Source organism: Somniosus microcephalus, unplaced genomic scaffold (genome assembly GCF_052327205.1).
Source record: "Somniosus microcephalus isolate GS21.2 unplaced genomic scaffold, FLI_Smic_1.0 unresolved_chr3, whole genome shotgun sequence".
Lineage (NCBI taxonomy): Eukaryota > Metazoa > Chordata > Chondrichthyes > Squaliformes > Somniosidae > Somniosus > Somniosus microcephalus.
This window is the reverse complement of record NW_028225181.1, coordinates 50,151,765-50,174,584: the sequence shown is the minus strand read 5'-3', so window position 1 is coordinate 50,174,584 and position 22,820 is coordinate 50,151,765. Positions and strand designations below refer to the sequence as shown.

The 22,820-nt window shown below is 51.1% G+C and overlaps 1 protein-coding gene across 1 annotated transcript in view; it reads right to left on the bottom strand.

Annotated features, from left to right (window-relative positions):
* LOC147091422 (glutathione S-transferase kappa 1-like) overlaps nt 1-22,820 on the bottom strand; it is a 35,948-nt gene that overhangs the window by 8,979 nt on the left and 4,149 nt on the right. The window contains exons 3-4 of the mRNA XM_085976779.1: nt 17,533-17,614; nt 15,346-15,474 (exon numbers count right to left, since the gene is read on the bottom strand). Coding sequence (XP_085832905.1) covers nt 15,346-15,474; nt 17,533-17,614 — 211 coding nt within the window. The remainder of the gene's footprint in view (nt 1-15,345; nt 15,475-17,532; nt 17,615-22,820) is intronic.

The window sequence follows — 22,820 nt, the reverse complement described above, 5'->3', positions numbered from 1 at the left end:
TTAGTGACCAAACTGAGAGCCTGAGGCCTGCAGAGACAACCTTAGTGACCAAACTGAGAGCCTGAGGCCTGCAGAGACAACCTTAGTGATCAAACTGAGATCCTGAGGCCTGCAGAGACAACCTTAGTGAGCAAACCGAGAGCCTGAGGCCTGCAGAGGCAACCTTAGAAATCAAACCGAGAGCCTGAGGCCTGCAGAGACAACCTTAGTGAGCAAACTGAGCGCCTGAGGCCTGCAGATACAACCTTAGTGACCAAACTGAGAGCCTGAGGCCTGCAGAGACAACCTTAGTGATCAAACTGAGAGTCTGGGGCCTACAGAGACAACCTTAGTAACCAAACTGAGAGCCTGAGGCCTGCAGAGACAACCTTAGTGACCACACTGAGAGCCTGAGGCCTGCAGAGACAACCTTAGTGACCAAACTGAGAGCCTGAGGCCTGCAGAGGCAACCTTAGTGACCAAACTGAGAGCCTGAGGCCTGCAGAGACAACCTTAGTGACCAAACTGAGAGCCTGAGGCCTGCAGAGACAACATTAGTGAGCAAACTGAGAGCCTGAGGCCTGCAGAGACAACCGACATGACTAAAGTGAGAGCCTGAGGCCTGCAGAGACAACCTTAGTGAGCAAACTGAGAGCCTGAGGCCTGCAGAGACAACCTTAGTGAGCAAACTGAGAGCCTGAGGCCTGCAGAGACAGCCTTAGTGAGCAAACTGAGAGCCTGAGGCCTGCAGAGACAACCTTAGTGACCAAACTGAGAGCCTGAGGCCTGCAGAGACAACCTTAGTGAGCAAACTGGGAGCCTGAGGCCTGCAGAGACAACCTTAGTGACCAAACTGAGAGCCTGAGCCCTGCAGAGACAACCTTAGTGAGCAAACTGAGAGCCTGAGGCCTACAGAGACAACCTTAGTGAGCAAACTGAGAGCCTGAGGCCTGCAGAGCCAACCTTAGTGAGCAAACTGAGACCCGGAGGCCTGCAGAGGCAACCATAGCAACCAAACTGAGAGCCTGAGGCCTGCAGAGACAACCTTAGTGACCAAACTGAGAGCCTGAGGCCTGCAGAGACAACCTTAGTGACCAAACTGAGAGCCTGAGGCCTGCAGAGACAACCATAGCGACCAGACTGAGAGCCTGAGGCCTGCAGAGACAACCTTAGTGAGCAAACTGAGAGCCTGAGGCCTGCAGAGACAACCTTGGTGACCAAACTGAGAGCCTGAGGCCTGCAGAGACAACCTTAGTGACCAAACTGAGAGCCTGAGGCCTGCAGAGACAACCTTAGTGAGCAAACTGAGAGCCTGAGGACTGCAGAGACAACCTTAGTGACCAAACTGAGAGCCTGAGGCCTGCAGAGACAACCTTAGTGAGCAAACTGGGAGCCTGAGGCCTGCAGAGACAACCTTAGTGACCAAACTGAGAGCCTGAGGCCTACAGAGACAACCTTAGTGACCACACTGAGAGCCTGAGGCCTGCAGAGCCAACCTTAGTGAGCAAACTGAGACCCGGAGGCCTGCAGAGGCAACCATAGCAACCAAACTGAGAGCCTGAGGCCTGCAGAGACAACCTTAGTGACCAAACTGAGAGCCTGAGGCCTGCAGAGACAACCTTAGTGACCAAACTGAGAGCCTGAGGCCTGCAGAGACAACCATAGCGACCAGACTGAGAGCCTGAGGCCTGCAGAGACAACCTTAGTGAGCAAACTGAGAGCCTGAGGCCTGCAGAGACAACCTTGGTGACCAAACTGAGAGCCTGAGGCCTGCAGAGACCACCTTAGTGACCAAACTGAGAGCCTGAGGCCTGCAGAGACAACCTTAGTGATCAAACTGAGAGCCTGAGGACTGCAGAGACAACCTTAGTAACCAAGCTGAGAGCCTGAGGCCTGCAGACACAACCTTAGTGACCAAACTGAGAGCCTGAGGCCTGCAGAGACAACCTTAGTGACCAAACTGAGAGCCTGAGGCCTGCAGAGACAACCTTAGTGACCAAACTGAGAGCCTGATGCCTGCAGAGACAACATTAGTGAGCAAACTGAGAGCCTGAGGCCTGCAGAGACAACCGACATGACTAAAGTGAGAGCCTGAGGCCTGCAGAGACAACCTTAGTGAGCAAACTGAGAGCCTGAGGCCTGCAGAGACAACCTTAGTGAGCAAACTGAGAGCCTGAGGCCTGCAGAGACAGCCTTAGTGAGCAAACTGAGAGCCTGAGGCCTGCAGAGACAACCTTAGTGACCAAACTGAGAGCCTGAGGCCTGCAGAGACAACCTTAGTGAGCAAACTGGGAGCCTGAGGCCTGCAGAGACAACCTTAGTGACCAAACTGAGAGCCTGAGCCCTGCAGAGACAACCTTAGTGAGCAAACTGAGAGCCTGAGGCCTACAGAGACAACCTTAGTGAGCAAACTGAGAGCCTGAGGCCTGCAGAGCCAACCTTAGTGAGCAAACTGAGACCCGGAGGCCTGCAGAGGCAACCATAGCAACCAAACTGAGAGCCTGAGGCCTGCAGAGACAACCTTAGTGACCAAACTGAGAGCCTGAGGCCTGCAGAGACAACCTTAGTGACCAAACTGAGAGCCTGAGGCCTGCAGAGACAACCATAGCGACCAGACTGAGAGCCTGAGGCCTGCAGAGACAACCTTAGTGAGCAAACTGAGAGCCTGAGGCCTGCAGAGACAACCTTGGTGACCAAACTGAGAGCCTGAGGCCTGCAGAGACAACCTTAGTGACCAAACTGAGAGCCTGAGGCCTGCAGAGACAACCTTAGTGAGCAAACTGAGAGCCTGAGGACTGCAGAGACAACCTTAGTGACCAAACTGAGAGCCTGAGGCCTGCAGAGACAACCTTAGTGAGCAAACTGGGAGCCTGAGGCCTGCAGAGACAACCTTAGTGACCAAACTGAGAGCCTGAGGCCTACAGAGACAACCTTAGTGACCACACTGAGAGCCTGAGGCCTGCAGAGCCAACCTTAGTGAGCAAACTGAGACCCGGAGGCCTGCAGAGGCAACCATAGCAACCAAACTGAGAGCCTGAGGCCTGCAGAGACAACCTTAGTGACCAAACTGAGAGCCTGAGGCCTGCAGAGACAACCTTAGTGACCAAACTGAGAGCCTGAGGCCTGCAGAGACAACCATAGCGACCAGACTGAGAGCCTGAGGCCTGCAGAGACAACCTTAGTGAGCAAACTGAGAGCCTGAGGCCTGCAGAGACAACCTTGGTGACCAAACTGAGAGCCTGAGGCCTGCAGAGACCACCTTAGTGACCAAACTGAGAGCCTGAGGCCTGCAGAGACAACCTTAGTGATCAAACTGAGAGCCTGAGGACTGCAGAGACAACCTTAGTAACCAAGCTGAGAGCCTGAGGCCTGCAGACACAACCTTAGTGACCAAACTGAGAGCCTGAGGCCTGCAGAGACAACCTTAGTGACCAAACTGAGAGCCTGAGGCCTGCAGAGACAACCTTAGTGATCAAACTGAGATCCTGAGGCCTGCAGAGACAACCTTAGTGAGCAAACCGAGAGCCTGAGGCCTGCAGAGGCAACCTTAGAAATCAAACCGAGAGCCTGAGGCCTGCAGAGACAACCTTAGTGAGCAAACTGAGCGCCTGAGGCCTGCAGATACAACCTTAGTGACCAAACTGAGAGCCTGAGGCCTGCAGAGACAACCTTAGTGATCAAACTGAGAGTCTGGGGCCTACAGAGACAACCTTAGTAACCAAACTGAGAGCCTGAGGCCTGCAGAGACAACCTTAGTGACCACACTGAGAGCCTGAGGCCTGCAGAGACAACCTTAGTGACCAAACTGAGAGCCTGAGGCCTGCAGAGGCAACCTTAGTGACCAAACTGAGAGCCTGAGGCCTACAGAGACAATCGGCATGACTAAAGTGAGAGCCTGAGGCCTGCAGAGACAACCTTAGTATGCAAACTGAGAGCCTGAGGCCTGCAGAGACAACCTTAGTGACCAAACTGAGAGCCTGAGGCCTGCAGAGACAACCTTAGTGACCAAACTGAGAGCCTGAGCCCTGCAGAGACAACCTTAGTGAGCAAACCGAGAGCCTGAGGCCTGCAGACAACCTTAGTGACCAAACTGAGAGCCTGAGGCCTGCAGAGACAACCTTAGTGACCAAACTGAGAGCCTGAGGCCTGCAGAGACAACCTTAGTGACCAAACCGAGAGCCTGAGGCCTGCAGACAACCTTAGTGACCAAACTGAGAGCCTGAGGCCTGCAGAGACAACCTTAGTGAGCAAACTGAGAGCCTGAGGCCTACAGAGACAACCTTAGTGAGCAAACCGAGAGCCTGAGGCCTACAGAGACAACCTTAGTGAGCAAACTGAGAGCCTGAGGCCTGCAGAGACAACCTTAGTGACCAAACTGAGAGCCTGAGGCCTGCAGAGACAACATTAGTGAGCAAACTGAGAGCCTGAGGCCTGCAGAGACAACCGACATGACTAAAGTGAGAGCCTGAGGCCTGCAGAGACAACCTTAGTGAGCAAACTGAGAGCCTGAGGCATGCAGAGACAACCTTAGTGACCAAACTGAGAGCCTGAGGCCTGCAGAGACAGCCTTAGTGAGCAAACTGAGAGCCTGAGGCCTGCAGAGACAACCTTATTGAGCAAACTGAGAGTCTGAGGCCTGCAGAGACAACCTTAGTGAGCAAACTGAGAGCCTGAGGCCTGCAGAGACAACCTTAGTGACCAAACTGAGAGCCTGAGGCCTACAGAGACAACCTTAGTGACCAAACTGAGAGCCTGAGGCCTGCAGAGACAACCTTAGTGACCAAACCGAGAGCCTAAGGGCTACAGGCAAAAAAGCATAGCAACCAAACTGAAAGCCTGAGGCCTACAGATGCAAGCATAGCGACCAAACTGAGAGCCTGAGGCTACAGGTGCAACCAGAGTCACTGAACTGAAAGCCTGAGGCCCCCAGACGCAAGCATAGCGACCGAACTGAGAGCCTGGGGCCTACAGACGCAATCACAGCGACCGAACCGAGAGCCTCAGGCCTGCAGAGACGACCTTAGCGACCAAACCAAGGGCCTGAGGCCTTTGGTTGCAACCACTGCGACTGAACTGAAAGCCTGAGGCCTACAGAAGAAACTACAGGAAACTTTGTGCTATCCGGCACCGACGGGACCGAGCTGTTGCCGTCCCATCAAAACTGCCGGACAAACCAGCGCTAATGTTGAAACATACGGAGATTTTGAGCTCCGTATCTGGCAACAAACCCTGTTGCTTAGCAACAGCTTCTAAACAGTCGGCCATACCTTGCAAGCGTCTCTGTAGCTTAGCATCAGCTTCAGCGAGACCTTGCAGAGCCTGACTGGTGAAAAAAAAGCAACGAAAAGAAAAAAAACCTAACGAAATGGCTCCTGATTTTTGCCGGTGGCTCGAGCATTCCGGACAGTTAACCTCCGGATAAACCAAAGTTTCCTGTATAGTGACCAAACTGAAAGCCTGAGGCCCACAGACGAAATGAATCTAAGGTTCCAGAGGGCTGAAAGTGTTCTGGGCACCGCAGCTTAGAAAGGATATATTGGCCTTGGCGAGGGTGCAGCGCAGATTCACCTTAATGATACCTGATTCCAAGGGTCAGATTATGAGGAGAGATTACATAAACTAGGCTTGTATTCCCTGGATTATAGAAGGTTAAGGGGTGATTTAATTGAGTGTTTTTCGGATTTTGAAAGGAACAGATCGGGTAAATAGGGAGAAACTTTTTTCCGCTGGTGGGGGGAGTCTAAGAAAAGGGGGACATACATAACCTTAAAATCAGAGCCAGGCCAATCAGGAGACAGGTTAGGAATTTTTTTTTCACACAATGGGTGTTAGAAGTGTGGAAAACTCTCCCACAGAAAGCAGTATACACTCGCTCAATTCATCATTTTAAATCTGAGAGCGATAAGAGTTTGTACTAACCAAGGGTGTTAAGGGATATGGAGCCAAGGCGGGTAGTTGGAGTTAGGATACAGATCAGCCACGGTCTCACTGAATGGCGGAACAGGTTCGAGGGGCTGAATGGTCTCCTTCTGTTCCTGTGTAACAGGCTCGAGGGGCTGAATTGCCTGCTCCTGTCCCTATATAACAGGCTCGAGGGGCTGAATGGTCTCCTTCTGTTCCTATGTAACAGGTTCGAGTGGGCTAAATGGCCTCCTCCTGTTCCTGTGTAACAGGCTTCAGGGGCTGAATGGCCTCCTCCTGTTCCTGTGTAACAGGCTTCAGGGGCTGAATGACCTCCTCCTGTTCCTGTGTAACAGGCTCGAGAGCGGCTGAATGGCCTCCTCCTGTTCCTGTGTAACAGACTCGAAGGGCTGAATGGCCTCCTCCTGTTCCTGTGTAACAGACTCGAAGGGCTGAATGGCCTCCTCCTGTTCCTGTGTAGGATGCTCGAGGGGCTGAATGGGCTCTTCCTGTTCCTGTGTAACAGGCTCAAGGGGCTGAATTGGCCTCCTCCTGTTCCTGTGTAACTTGCTCGAGGGGCTGAATGGGCCTCATCCTGTTCCTGTATAACAGGCTCGAGGGGCTGAATGGCCTCCCCCTGTTCCTGTGTAACAGGCTCGAGAGGCTAAATGGCCTCCTCCTGTTCCTGTGTAACAGGCTCGAGGGGCTGAATCGCCTCCTCCTGTTCCTGTGTAACAGGCTCGAGGGGCTGAATCGCCTCCTCCTGTTCCTGTGTAACAGGCTCGAGGGGCTGAATGGTCTCCTTCTGTTCCTGTGTAACAGGCTCGAGGGGCTGAATGGCCTCCTCCTGTTCCTGTGTAACAGGCTCGAGGGGCTGAATGGCCTCCTCCTGTTCCTGTGTAACAGGCTCGAGGGGCTGAATGGCCTCCTCCTGTTCCTGTGTAACTTGCTCGAGGGGCTGAATGGGCCTCATCCTGTTCCTGTATAACAGGCTCGAGGGGCTGAATGGCCTCCCCCTGTTCCTGTGTAACAGGCTCGAGAGGCTAAATGGCCTCCTCCTGTTCCTGTGTAACAGGCTCGAGGGGCTGAATGGCCTCCTCCTGTTCCTGTGTAACAGGCTCGAGGGGCTGAATCGCCTCCTCCTGTTCCTGTGTAACAGGCTCGAGGGGCTGAATGGCCTCCTCCTGTTCCTGTGTAACAGGCTCGAGGGGCTAAATGGCCTCCTCCTGTTCCTGTGTAACAGGCTCGAGGGGCTGAATGGCCTCCTCCTGTTCCTGTGTAACAGGCTCGAGGGGCTGAATGGTCTCCTTCTGTTCCTGTGTAACAGGCTCGAGGGGCTGAATCGCCTCCTCCTGTTCCTGTGTAACAGGCTCGAGGGGCTGAATCGCCTCCTCCTGTTCCTGTGTAACAGGCTCGAGGGGCTGAATCGCCTCCTCCTGTTCCTGTGTAACAGGCTCGAGGGGCTGAATGGCCTCCTCCTGTTCCTGTGTAACAGGCTCGAGGGGCTGAATCGCCTCCTGCTGTTCCTGTGTAACAGGCTCGAGGGGCTGAATGGCCTCCTCCTGTTCCTATGTAACAGGCTCGAGGGGCTGAATGACCTCCTCCTGTTCCTGTGTAACAGGCTCGAGGGGCTGAATGGCCTCCTCCTGTTCCTATGTAACAGGCTCGAGGGGCTGAATGGCCTCCTCCTGTTCCTGTGTAACAGGCTCGAGGGGCTGAATCGCCTCCTGCTGTTCCTGTGTAACAGGCTCGAGGGGCTGAATGGCCTCCTCCTGTTCCTGTGTAACAGGCTCAAGGGGCTGAATGGCCTCCTCCTGTTCCTATGTAACAGGCTCGAGGGGCTGAATGACCTCCTTCTGTTCCTGTGTAACAGGCTCAAGGAGCTGAATGGCCTCCTCCTGTTCCTGTGTAACAGGCTCGAGGGGCTGAATGACCTCCTTCTGTTCCTGTGTAACAGGCTCAAGGAGCTGAATGGCCTCCTCCTGTTCCTGTGTAACAGGCTCAAGGAGCTGAATGGCCTCCTCCTGTTCCTGTGTAACAGGCTCGAGGGGCTGAATGTTTCGATGACTTCTCTCGACCCCTCCACGGTCTCTAAATTGTCAGACTGCTTGTCCGACATCCGGTTCTGAATTAGCAGAAATTTTCTCCAATTAAATATTGGGAAGACCGAAGCCATTGTTTTCGGCCCCCGCCACAAACTCCGTTCCCCAGCCACTGACTCCATCCCTCTCCCTAACATCTGTCTGAGGCTGAGCCAGACTGTTCGCAACCTGGGTGTCATAGTTGACCCTGAAATGAGCTTCCGACCACATATCTGCAGCATAACTAAGACCACCTATTTCCACCTCCGTAACATCGCCCGTCTCGGCCTTTGCCTCAGCTCATCCGCTGCTGAACCCCTCATCCCTGCCTTTGTTACATCTGGACTCGACTATTCCAACGCACTCCTGGCTGGCCTCCCACATTCCAGCCGACGTAAACTCGAGCTGATCCAAAACTCGGCTGCCCGTGTCCTAACTCACACCAAGTCCCGCCCGCCCATCTCCCCTGTGCTCGCTGACTTACATTGGCTCCCGGTTAAGCAGCGCCTCGATTTGAAAACTCTCATCCTTGTTTTCAAATCCCTCCATGGCCTCGCCCCCTCCCTATCTCTGTAATCTCCTCCAGCCCCACAACCCCCACAGAGGCATCTGCGCTCCTCTAATTCTGCCCTCTTGAGCATTCCTGATTATAATCACTCCACCTTTTGGCCGTGCCTTCTGTTGCCTAGGCCCTAAGCTCTGGAATTCCCTCCCTAAACCTATCCGCCTCGCTACCTCTCTTTCCTCCTTTAAGACGCTCCTTAAGATCACAGGAACATCAGATATAAGAGCAGGAGTAGGCCATACGGCCCCTCGAGCCTGCTCCACCATTCAATCAGATCACGGCTGACCATCGACCGCAACTCCACTTTCCCGCCCGATCTCCGTATCCCTTGATTCCAACAATCTATCGATCTCAGCCTTGAATATACTCAAAGACTCAGCCTCCACAGCCCTCTGGGGCAGAGAATTACAAAGACTCACAACCCTCTGTGAAGAAATTCCTCCTCATCTCGGTCCCAAATGGCCGACCCCTTATCCTGAGACTCTGCCCCCTAGTTCTAGACACTCCAGCCAGGGGGAAACAACCTCTCAGCATCTACCCTGTCAATCCCCCTCAGAATCTTGTATGTTTCAATCAGATCACCTCTCATTCTTCTAAACTCCAGCGAGTATCGGCCCATTCTACACAATCTCTCCTCATAGGACAGCCCTCTCATCCCAGGAATCAATCTAGTGAACCTTCGTTGCACCGCCTCCAAGGAAAGTATATCCTTCCTTAGATAAGGAGACCAGAACTGTGCCCAGTACTCCAGGTGTGGTCTCACCAAGGCCCTGTACAATTGGAGCAAGACTTCCTTACTCTTATACTCCAACCCCCTTGTAATAAAGGCCAACATGCCACTTGCCTTCCTTATTGCTTGCTGTACTTGCATGCTAGCTTTCTGTGTTTCTTGCACGAGGACACCTAAATCTCTCTGAACACCAACATTTGAAAGTTTCTCACCATTAACATAGAAACATAGAAGATAGGAGCAGGAGTAGGCCATTCGGCCCCTCGAGCCTGCTCCGCCATTCAATGCGATCATGGCTGATCATCCAAATTCAGTACCCTGTCCCTGCTTTCTCCCCATATCCCTTGATCCCTTTAGCCTTAAGAAATCTATCCAACTCCTTCTTGAATATATTTAATGAATTGGCCTTCTGTGGTAGAGAATTCCACAGGTTCACCACTCTCTGGGTGAAGAAATTCCTCCTCATCTCAGTCCTAAATGGCTTACCCCTTGTCCTTAGACTGTGACCCCTGGTTCTGGACTCCCCGACCATCGGGAACATCCTTCCAGCATCCAGTCTGTCTAGTCCTGTTAGAATTTTATAAGTTTCAATGAGATCCCATCTCATTCTTCTAAACTCCAGCGAGTATAAGCCTAATCGACCCAATCTCTCCTCATACATCATTCCTGCCACCCCAGGTATTTTCCCTGTTATGGGATCACCCTGTGCAGATACGTGAAAGACTGGTTTTGTTAAAACTCCAGAGAACGCACGGCAGTTGGCTGTGACAACAGAACTCATCCAGAATGTATGGGTTCGCCCGACAGTCCTGGAGAAAGGGAAGGGGGCCATTGAAATTGATTAGAAAAGGCCACTCTAATATGCAAAAGCACTTCTCACCTCCCTCTCAGAAGAGGAGCAGAACAATGAACCCACTGGCCTCAGCCAGCCAGAAGGAAGCCAGTTTTCCCAACACAAAGACCGAAAGATATGTCCCAGGCCATTAACCCAATACGCATGGGTCCAAGGATGACTCATCACAGATTAAGCACCGGAGTGCTCAGAAGCAAATGGATTTTTAAGATTGGTGGGAAAAAGGGGCAGGCAGACTATCTATAAAGATAGATTCTTTTCCACCATTCTCTCCCTCTCTCGCTCTTGCTCCAACAAGACAAGAAGTACCAGAGAAAGCCGACGAGCAGAGCGATCGAAACCGGGGTAAGCATAGTCTCTCAGAAGTGAAGCTTTTGGGCTATTCCGAGGGTGGGTGCTTCGTTTGGTTCAGACAGGCGAAGGGGTTTATGCGACTGGGTAATTTGTTGGTAGGGGTGGAGTTATAGTCCACCATAGCAACAAGGGAATTACTGCTTGTTATAGTCCCCAGTTTTGTACTGTATGTATATTGATTGTAATCTGGATTTCATTCTCCACAGGGATTGTGATTTTGTTTAGTAGTGCATGTTTTAGCCAGTGTATGTTAAACCAAATAAATCTGAGTTTGCTTTTTCACCGAAGCGTTCCTGTCCGTGACTTATTTCATTTACACTCTGAATAATAATTCCTGGGTATAGAACTTTCATAAAGCGGGGACGATTCGAACCATCCGCCTAGCAATTGAGCTAGGATCAAAGCCGTTTACATCTCTTGGTGACCAGCGGCAGGATCTGGGTTAAAAGAGTGTAAAAAACCGCCTGCAGCTTCGGGAGTCGTCGATCGCTCTCTACTCTCACGGGTTGTATGTCTATTGTACTCAGCTTGAACCATATGTAATATCTGATTGTGCTTTAAAACTGTAGCTCTTTAATAAAAGCCATACAACTTCCAGAGCCCTGTTGGGTAATCTGTGTGTGAGCCTGTGATCCGAATCTTACAATGGCGCCGGCCAGTTCTTAAAGGGGAGGGTCGATTTCGCTCTCCATTCACATCCTGCTCATTGCAGTCTTGAATCTGGGCCTGGAGAGACCTGTACATCAAATCTGCTGGAAAGAACAATGGAGAGGCCCAGGGAAAGAGCTCAGAGTGCAGCCCCCATAGTCTCTTCTAAATCGATACAAGGAAGGTCAAATCACAGAATCACAGAATCCCCACAGTGCAGATAGAGGCCATTTCGGCCCATCGAGCCTGCACCGACACATATCCCACCCGATCCCCGTAACCCCACGTATTTAATCCCCTAACACTAAGGGTCAATTTATCATAGCCAAATCAACCTAACCCGCACATCTTTGGACTGTGGGAGGAAACCGGAGCACCCGGAGAAAACCCACGCAAACACGGGGAGAATGTGCAAACTCCACACAGACAGTCGCCCGAGGCCAGATTTGAACCCGGGTCCCTGGCGCTGTGAGGCAACAGTGCTAACCACTATGCCACCGTGCCAAAATGAACCTTCAAAGTGCTGCTCAGTCCCCAAAACTCCTTCACACAGCGTTGAATCTCTCCAGAAGTCTCTCTCTCTCAATGCGTGGTGCAAAAATGTCGCCGACAAAAAAAGGCAGGAAGCGGTCGCCTTTAAATAGCGCTCCCCCAGTCCCTTCTCGACTGCAAAACGCTCCCCTCAACCTGTCGTTGCTCGCGGCAGGCGGGGGGCGCCGCTCAATGTCCGCTACCGGGGCGTTGCACGCTCGACTGACGTCACGATCTGCCGGCGCAGGAGACCGTGGCGGTAGTGTTTAGCGCCGCCGTAAAATGTCCGGGCAATTTTGCGAGCGGCGTAAACATCGCCGTGCCTGGGCGCTAGTTGCTTTGCACCCTGTTAGCGCCCTCTTAAGGGCACCAACGGGAGGTGCCAATCAACTGAATATTCCCCCCCAAGGTGTTCTCCTCACAGCTTACTGTCCCTGCTCACTGTAAAACCTAATTCTTTGGCCAAGCCTTTGCTCACCTGTTCCCAGTATCACCTCATGTGGCTCCGTCTCAAATTTTGGTTTGACACCCCTGTGCAGCACCTTAGGACGTTTTACTATGTTAAAGGCGCTATATAAACACAAATTAGAGTCATAGGGCTGGATTTTAATTCCGGGGCGGGCTGGGGTCGTGTAATCCGCATTTCGTGTTATCCACCTGAATCTAAATCGACGTGGGAGATTGATGCAATTTTAACTTGTTTGGCCAATTGAGTTCCAACGTGTGGGAACCCATGGCCAATGAGTTTTTTCAGTCTGAAACTCGCCTCCGATGGCGTCATCATTGCTGCTGCATTTAAGGTCTGCAACAAGCCTCGCTTCTTCTGCAGACGGCCAACCTTTTGGCCTTTCATGTTAGATGGACCTGGAGGCAGAATGGCCAGTGAAAGACCCAGGTCTGCTCCCAGGTTTGATGACGTTGCCCTGCAGGCTTTGGTGGAGGGAGCAAGAGCTCGTAAGGAGGTGCTCTTCCCTTCTTCAGGGAGGAAGAAGCCTCCCCAGCAGACCAAGGCTGTGTGGATCCAGTTGGCCCAGGAGGTCAACTCGTTGTCCCTCATCCGCAGAATCTGGCTTCAGTGCAGGAAGCGGTTTCATGACCTTCTGCGCACTGGAAAAGTCGGTATGACTTTCCCATCACCCTCAATCTGATCCCCATTGCCTCTCCTCACCAGCACTCAGCTTTAGCAACCTCTTCCTCCACATCCCACTTGACACTGACATCCCTGCTCCCTTACCCATTCCCCCTCTCTCTATGGTCACCTTCACCTAACTATTCAACTATGCAGTCCTCACACTCCCTATCACTGTGATGCTATGAAAACAACTGACAACACACAGGGAGGGCTCCAGGTCTTGCTGCACCATTGCGCAGAAGTCACTCACTACCTCTCGCGAAAGTCGGAGCCGCCTCTGGCACTGCTGCTCAGACATGTTGAGGCAGCTGACCCTGTGTCTGTAGACCCTGTTTGGGGGGGTATCTCCTGCACTGACGGGCTTCCAGGCGCTGGCCCCTTCTGGCCTGTGCAGCTTCAGGTGGGTGAGCAGCAGCCTGGCGCTCCTGTTGTTGCTGCTGCTGTTGGTGCTGCTGTTGTTCCTGGTTCTGCTTGTGATGCGGCTGGTCTTCGTCCGAATCTAATGTCCAGGAGGAAAGGAAATAAATGGCTCCCATGCTTCTGGTAGATGCCTCAGTAGAGGAAGCGCTCAGTCAAGGTGGCGAGAGGGGTTTCCCAGGCGGTCACACTGGAGATGGGTGTCAGGCTCCAAACTTCCACAGCTGTGGTTATGCCTTCTAAAAGTTCCCCCAGACCTGAGACAACAAAGTCCTGCCACCTGCGAATGATGGCTGATCAAATCTCCTCTTTAATGGTTGAGCTGCAGCTGATAGTCAGCAATCCAATTGCACTCCCGCCAGCTTTCACCGTCGTGTTTCAGAACAGGCGTGCTTCACGTGGGAAAAGGGTTAAAATCACAAAGGCCTTTCAAAATGGGATTATAGAGGCAATTTAGTGTTTGTTAAGGACCTTAAGGGCCTATCACGCCTCTTGGAGGCGGGACGGAGACGGGATCAGAAACCACGCATTTGGGAAAATTGCTTGGAGGCGGGATGGAGGCGGGGTCGGGCCCGCCCGTCAGTTTTTGCAATTTTAACACCCCCACACGCCTCCATTCCCGCCTCCTCGGGCCTGGCAAAATCCAGCCCATAGAGTCATAGAGTTATACAGCGCAGAAAGAGGCCCTTCGGCCCATCGTGTCCGCGCCGGCCATCAAGCCCTGTCTATTCTAATCCCATTTTCCAGCACTTGGTCCGTAGCCTTGTATGCTATGGCGTTTCAAGAGCTCATCTAAATGCTTCTTGAATGTTGTGAGGGTTCCTGCCTCTACCACCCTTTCAGGCAGTGAGTTCCAGATTCCAACCACCCTCTGGGTGAAAACGTTTTCCTCAAATCCCCTCTAAACCTCCTGCCCCTTACTTTGAAACTATGCCCCCTGGTTATTGACCCCTCTACTAAGGGGAAAAGTTCCTTTCTATCTACCCTATCTATGCCCCTCATAATTTTGTACACCTCAATCAGGTCCCCCCCTCAGCCTTCTCTGCTCTAAGGAAAACAACCCCAGCCTGTCCAGTCTCTCTTCATAGCTGAAGCGCTCCAGCCCAGGTAACATCCTGGTGAATCTCCTCTGCACCCTCTCCAATGCAATCACATCCTTCCTATAGTGTGGCGACCAGAACTGCACACAGTATTCCAGCTAGCGTTTTGTACAGCTCCATCATAACCTCCCTGCTCTTATATTCTATGCCTCGGCTAATGAAGGCAAGTATCCCATTTGCCTTTTTAGCAACCTTATCCACCTGTCCTACTGCCTTCAGGGATCTATGTACATGCACACCAAGGTCCCTCTGATCCTCTGTCTTTCCTAGGATTCTACCATTCATTGTGTATCCCCTTGCCTTGTTAGTCCTCCCAATATGCATCACCTCACACTTTTCAGGGTTAAATTCCATTTGCCACTGTTCTGCCCATCTGACCAACCCGTCTATATCGTCCTGTAGCCTGAGGCTTCCCTCCTCGCTATTTACCACTCCACCAATTTTCGTGTCATCTGTGAACTTACTGATCATACCTCCTACATTCATATCAAAATCATTAATGTACAGTACAAACAGCAAGGGACCCTGCACCGGTTTAGAAGAATGAGAGGGGATCTCATTGAAACTTATAAAATTCTAACAGGACTAGACAGACTAGATGCAGGAAGGATGTTCCCGATGGTCGGGGAGTCCAGAACCAGGGCTCACAGTCTAAGGATAAGGGGTAAGCCATTTAGGGCTGAGATGAGGAGGAATTTCTTCACCCAGAGAGCGGTGAACCTGTGGAATTCTCTACCACAGAAGGCAGTAGAGGCCAATTCATTCATTAAATATATTCAAGAAGGAGTTAGATATATTTCTTAAGGCTAAAGGGATCAAGGGATATGGGGAGAAGGCAGGGACAGGGTACTGAATTTGGATGGTCAGCCATGATCTCATTGAATGGCGGAACAGGCTCGAGGGGCCGAATGGCCTACTCCTGCTCCTATCTTCTATGTTTCTATGATCCCTGCGGTACACCACTGGATGCAGGTTTCCAGTCACAAAAATAACCTTCGACCATCGAGCAAGTTTTTGTGGTTATGTTCAGCCCCACCCACAGACCCTCTCTCACCTTTATCAAACATGGCTTCAAATGGATCTTGCGGCATGGAGAGGGGGACCTGACAGAACCGGCTGAGCCTCTCAAGGTCCGTCACCATGTAACTGAATTTATTCGGCACCAGACCAGGAGGCTTGTTACCTGTGGAAAACGAACATAGTATGAGCGACAGGAAGCAGAGAGTCGTGCCACACGATTGTTTATCGGACTGGAGGGCGGTATACCGCGGAATCCACTCAGGTGTCGGTATTAGGACCACTGCTCCTTTTTAATTTATATTGATGAAAGTAGCACGCTCGCTTCTGAGGGAGAAGCAGTACTGAGGGAGCGCTGCACTGTCGGAGGGGCAGTACTGAGGGAGTGCTGCACTGTCGGAGGGGCCATACTGAGGGAGCGCTGCACTGTCGGAGGGGCAGTACTGAGGGAGCGCTGCACTGTCGGAGGGGCAGTACTGAGGGAGCGCTGCACTGTCGAGGGGCAGTACTGATGGAGCACTGCACTGTTGGACGGGGCAGTACTGAGAGAGTGCTGCACTGTCGGAGGGGCAGTGCTGAGGGAGCGCTGCACTGTCGGAGGGGCAGTACTGAGGGAGCGCTGCACTGTCAGAGGGACAGTACTGAGGGAGCGCTGCACTGTCGGAGGGGCAGTACTGAGGGAGTGCTGCACTGTCGGAGGGGCCATACTGAGGGAGCGCTGCACTGTCGGAGGGGCAGTACTGAGGGAGCGCTGCACTGTCGGAGGGGCAGTACTGAGGGAGCGCTGCACTGTCGGAGGGGCAGTACTGAGGGAGCGCTGCACTGTCGGAGTGGCAGTACTGAGGGAGCGCTGCACTGTCGGAGGGGCAGTACTGAGGGAGCGCTGCACTGTCGGAGGGGCAGTACTGAGGGAGCACTGCACTGTCGGAGGGGCAGAACTGAGGGAGCGCTGCTCTGTCGGAGGGGCAGTACTGAGGGAGCGCTGCACTGTCGGAGGGGCAGTACTGAGGGAGCGCTGCACTGTCGGAGGGGCAGTACTGAGGGAGCGCTGCACTGTCGGAGGGGCAGAACTGAGGGAGCACTGCACTGTCGGAGGGGCAGTACTAAGGGAGCGCTGCACTGTCGGAGGGGCAGTACTGAGGGAGCGCTGCACTGTCAGAGGTGCCGTCTTCCAGATGAGACGTTAAGCTGAGGCTCCATCTGGTCTCTCAGGTGTACGTAAAAGATCCCATGGCCACTATTGGAAGAAGAGCAGGGGGGATTTCTCCCCGGTGTCCTGGGGCCAATATTTATCCCTCAACCAACATCACTAAAAAACAGATGATCTGGTCCATTATCAGATTGCTGTTTGTGGGAACTTGCTGTGCGCAAATTGGCTGTGAATCCCTTTGGTACGTCCTGAGGTCGTGAAAGGCGCTATATAAATGCAATCCCTCCTTACAGTTGCTGGGCAGCCTGTTCCTATATTATTAACCTGGACTTGGGTCTAAAGGGCATAAGTTCAAAGCTTGAAGATGACACGAAACTCGGAAATGTAGTAAACTATGAGGAGGATAGTAACAGACTTCAGGATGTTATGGGCGGACAGGCGGCAGATGAAGTTTAACACAGAGAAGTGTGAAGTGATACATTTTGGTAGGAAGAATAAGGAGAGGAAATATAAACTAAAGGCTACAAGCCTAAAGGGGGTGCAGGAACCAGGAGGCCTGGGGGTATATGTACACAAATCATTGAAGGTGACAAGGCAAGTTGAGATGGCTGTTAAAAAAAGCATTTGGGATCCAGGCCTTTATAAATAGAGGCATAGAGTACAAAAGCAAGGAAGTTATGCTAAACCTTTAATAAACACTGGTTAGGACTATTGTGTCCAATTCTTGGGAACCACACTTTAGGAAGATGTCAAGGCCTTAGAGAGGATACAGAGGAGATTGACCAGAATGGTACCAGGGATGAGGGACTTCAGGTACGTGGAGAGACTGGAGAAGCTGGGATTGTTCTCCTTAGAGCAGAGAAGGTTAAGGAGGAGATTGACCAGAATGGTACCAGGGATGAGGGACTTCGGTTATGTGGAGAGACTGGAGAAGCTGGGATTGTTCTCCTTGGAGCAGAGAAGGTTAAGGGGAGATTGACCAGAGGTGTTCAAAATTACACAGGGTTTTAATAGAGTAAAGAGAAATTGACCCTACTTGATTGCAGCCTGTGAATCATTATCTCATTTACCTACCAGATTCGTTCATGATTCCTCCAAGGAAACCAGGTCGAAATCGGAGGTCGATATTCCACACGGTCCTGTATCGGCAGATGACCTGCGAGAATAGAGAGCGGGAGAGAGAAAGAGGGAAAAAGTGAGAGGGAGAGAGACAGAGAAAGAGAGAGGGCGCGAGAGACGTAGAGAGAGAGACAGAGTGAGAGACAGAGCGTGACAGAGGGAAAGAAGGGAGAGAGAGACAGATTGAGAGAGAGTGAGAGAGAGAGAGAGACAGACAGAGTGAGAGACAGAGCGTGACAGAGGGAAAGAAGGGAGAGAGAGACAGGTTGAGAGAGAGTGAGAGAGAGAGAGAGAGACAGAGTGAGAGAGAGGGAAAGGGGGGAGCGAGAGAGACGGAGACAGACAGAGAGAGAGAAAGTAACAGAGAGAGAGAGAGACAGTGGCAGAGAGAGAGACAGAGAGAGGGAAAGAACGGGAGAGAGAGACAGAGACAGAGAGAGAGACAGAAATTATCCTTCCCAACCAACCAAATATAAACAAACATTTTGAAACATTTTTGCCCGAAATGTAGCTCCCTTGAAGCGATGTGGCATTTCCCTTTCTGAGATTTTTTTGGCCCTTTCTCTGCGAGGCACTCGGTTGCTGCCTCTCCCCCAGGCCCCTCTCAGGTTACCCGGGCAGCAGGATCAGGAAACACCCAGGCTCGAAGCCAGCCTGTTATGTTAAATCTGTATAGAACCTTGGTTAGACCACACTTGGAGCACTGTGCACAGTTCTGGTCTCCATATACCTTGGTTAGACCACACTTGGAGCACTGTGCACAGTTCTGGTCTCCATATACCTTGGTTAGACCACAGTTGGAGCACTGTGCACAGTTCTGGTCCCATATACCTTGGTTAGACCACACTTGGAGCAATGTGTACAGTTCTAGTCTCCATATACCTTGGTTAGACCACAGTTGGAGCACTGTGCACAGTTCTGGTCTCCATATACCTTGGTTAGACCACACTTGGAGCATTGTGTACAGTTCTGGTCTCCATATACCTTGGTTAGACCACACTTGGAGCACTGTGTACAGTTCTGGTCTCCATATACCTTGGTTAGACCACAGTTGGAGCACTGTGTACAGTTCTGGTCTCCATATACCTTGGTTAGACCACAGTTGGAGCACTGTGTACAGTTCTGGTCTAGACCACACTTGGAGCAATGTGTACAGTTCTAGTCTCCATATACCTTGGTTAGACCACAGTTGGAGCACTGTGCACAGTTCTGGTCTCCATATACCTTGGTTAGACCACACTTGGAGCATTGTGTACAGTTCTGGTCTCCATATACCTTGGTTAGACCACACTTGGAGCACTGTGTACAGTTCTGGTCTCCATATACCTTGGTTAGACCACAGTTGGAGCACTGTGTACAGTTCTGGTCTCCATATACCTTGGTTAGACCACAGTTGGAGCACTGTGTACAGTTCTGGTCTCCATATACCTTGGTTAGACCACAGTTGGAGCAATGTGTACAGTTCTGGTCTCCATATACCTTGGTTAGACCACACTTGGAGCACTGTGCACAGTTCTGGTCCCATATACCTTGGTTAGACCACACTTGGAGCACTGGGTACAGTTCTGGCCTCCATATACCTTGGTTAGACCACACTTGGAGCACTGTGCACAGTTCTGGCCTCCATATACCTTGGTTAGACCACACTTGGAGCACTGTGCACAGTTCTGGTCTCCATATACCTTGGTTAGGCCACACTTGGAGCACTGTGTACAGTTCTGGTCTCCGTATACCTTGGTTAGACCACACTTGGAGCACTGTGCACAGTTCTGGTCTCCGTATACCTTGGTTAGACCACACTTGGAGCAATGTGCACAGTTCTGGTCTCCGTATACCTTGGGTAGATCACACTTGAAGCACTGTGCACAGTTCTGGTCTCCGTACACCTAGGTTAGACCACACTTGGAGCAGTGTGTACAGTTCTGGTCTCCAGATGCCTTGGTTAGACCACACTTGGAGCACTGTGTACAGTTCTGGTCTCCATATACCTTGGTTAGACCACACTTGGAGCACTGTGTACAGTTCTGGTCTCCATATACCTTGATTAGACCACACTTGGAGCACTGTGCACAGTTCTGGTCTCCATATACCTTGATTAGACCACACTTGGAGCACTGTGCACAGTTCTGGTCTCCATATACCTTGGTTAGACCACACTTGGAGCACTGTGCACAGTTCTGGTCTCCATATACCTTGGTTAGACCACACTTGGGGCACTGTGCACAGTTCTGGTCTCCATATACCTTGGTTAGATCACACTTGGAGCACTGTGCATAGTTCTGGTCTGCATATACCTTGGTTAGACCACACTTGGAGCACTGTGCACAGTTCTGGTCTGCATATACCTTGGTTAGACCACACTTGGAGCACTGTGCACGGTTCTGGTCTCCATATTATAAAAATGATACAGAGGGCACTGGAGAAAGTGCAACGAAAGATTTACAAGGATGATACCAGAACTGAGAGGTTATAACTATCAGGAAAGACGGAACAGGCCGGGGCTGTTTTCTCTAGAAAAGCAAAGTCTGAGGGAATGACCTGATAGAGATCATTAAGATTATGAAGAGGGTTTGATAGGATAGATGTAGAGAAGATGTTTCCACTTGTGGGGCAGACCAGAATTAGGGGCCATAAATATAAGATATTCACCAATAAATCCAATCGGGAATTCAGGAGAAACTTCTTCACCCAGAGAGTGGTGAGAATGTGGAACTCGCTACCACAGGGAGTGGTTGAGGTGAATAGTAGAGAAGCATTTAAGGGGGTGCTGGATAAACACGTGAGGGAGGAAGGAATAGAAGGATATGCTGATGGAGTGAGATGAAGCGAGGTGGGAGGAGGCTCGTGTGGAGCGTAAACACTGGCATGGGCTTGTTGGGCCAACTGACCTCTTTCTGCGCTGTACATTCTATGTAATACAAATTATTTTACAAGTATATAATTACAATTATAGGCTCCCATTTGTACCATTAATTATTGTAGAAGGTGGAAAGGGGTATAATTCGGAGAGCATTTTGGTGGGAGCGATCATAATGCAGTTAGATTTAGCATTGTTATAGAAAAGGACAGAGATAGATCAGGTGTAAAAGTTCTCCATTGAGGACAGGCCAATTTTACTAAGCTGAGTTGTGATTTAGCATTAGCGGGCTGGAGACAGCTACTTGAAGGTAAATCAGTGTCAGAGCAGTGGGAGGCATTCAAGGAGGAGATAGTGAGGCTTCAGAGCAAATATGTTCCCTGAAAGAAAAAGGGTGGGACTAACAAAGTTAGAGCTCCCTGGACCACACCTTGAGTATTGTGTGCAGTTTTGGTCGCCTTATCTGAGGAAGGACGTTCTTGCCATGGAGGGAGTGAAGATTCACCAGGCTGATACCTGGGATGGCGGGAATGATGTATGAGGAGAGATTGGGTCGATTGGGCTTATATTCACTGGAGTTTAGAAGAATGAGAGGGGATCTCATTGAAACTTATAAAATTCTAACAGGACTAGACAGACTAGATGCAGGAAGGATGTTCCCGATGGTCGGGGGAGTCCAGAACCAGGGGTCACAGTCTAAGGATAAGGGGTAAGCCATTTAGGACTGAGATGAGGAGGAATTTCTTCACCCAGAGAGTGGTGAACCTGTGGAATTCTCTACCACAGAAGGCAGTTGAGGCCAATTCATTAAATATATTCAAGAGGGAGTTAGATATATTTCTTAAGGCTAAAGGGATCAAGGGATATGGGGAGGAAGCAGGGACAGGGTACTGAATTTGGATGATCAGCCATGATCTCATTGAATGGCGGAACAGACTCGAGGGGCCAAATGGCCTACTCCTGCTCCTATCTTCTGCGTTTCTATGATGGCAAGGGGCACACAGGGTAGGATAAGGGGGAAAAAAGGGAAGCTTATGATAGATACCGAGAGCCCAATACTTGCAGAAAGCCTAGAGGAGGATAGAAAGTGCAGGGGTGCAATTAAGAAGAAAGTTAGGAAAGCAAAGGGAGGGCATGAAAAAATATCGGCAAGTGAAATCAAGGAAAACCCAAAGATCACAGAATCACAGAAACCCCACAGTGCAGATAGAGGCCATTTCGGCCCATCGAGCCTGCACCGACACATATCCCACCCTATCCCCAGAACCCCATGTATTTAATCCCCCCCTAACACTAAGGGTCAATTTATCATAGCCAATCAACCTAACCCGCACATCTTTGGACTGTGGGAGGAAACCGGAGCACCCGGAGGAAACCCACGCAAACACGGGGAGAATGTGCAAACTCCACACAGACAGTCACCCGAGGCCGGATTCGAACCCAGGTCCCTGGCGCTGTGAGGCAACAGTGCTAACCACTATGCCACCGATGTTTTATAAATACATAAAGAGCAAGGAAGGCAAAGGAGGGGGCTCTGACCATCACTTTCCAATCCTCTCTGGCGTCGTGCCAGAGGACTGGAGGACTGCTAAAGTTGTGCCATTGTTTAAAAAGGGAGAAAGGGATAGACCGAGTAATTACAGGCCCGTCCGCCTAACCTCGGTGGTGGGAACATGATTGGAAAAAATTCCGAGGGACAATATAAGTCGTCATTTAGAAAGACACGGGTTAAGCAAGGACAGTCAGCATGGGGTTGTTAAGGGAAGGTCATGTCTGACTAACTCGATTGAATTTTTTGAGGAGGTGACGAGGAGGGCAGCGCGTTTGGCGTAGTCTGCATGGATTTTTAGCAAGGCCTTTGACAAGGTCCCACATGGCAGGCTGGTCAAAAAAGGGAAAGCCCATGGGATCCAAGGGAAAGTGGCAATGCTGGATCCAAAATTGGCTCCGTGGCAGGAAGCAAAGGGTAATTGGTCGACGGGTGTTTTTGTGACTGGAAGGCTGTTTCCGTTGGGGTTCCACAGGGCTCAGTACTGGGTCCCTTTTTGTGGTATGCAGCAATGATTTCGACTTCAATGTAGGGAGCGTGATCAAGAAGTTTGCAGATGATGCAAAAATCAGCCGTGTGGTTGATAGTGAGGAAGAAAGCTGTAGACTGCAGGAAAATATCAATAGAAACATAGAAACATAGAAGATAGGAGCAGGAGTAGGCCATTCGGCCCCTCGAGCCTGCTCCGCCATTCAATGCGATCATGGCTGATCATCCAAATTCAGTACCCTGTCCCTGCTTTCTCCCCATACCCCTTGATCCCCTTAGCCTTAAGAAATATATCTAACTCTTTCTTGAATATATTTAATGAATTGGCCTTCTGTGGTAGAGAATTCC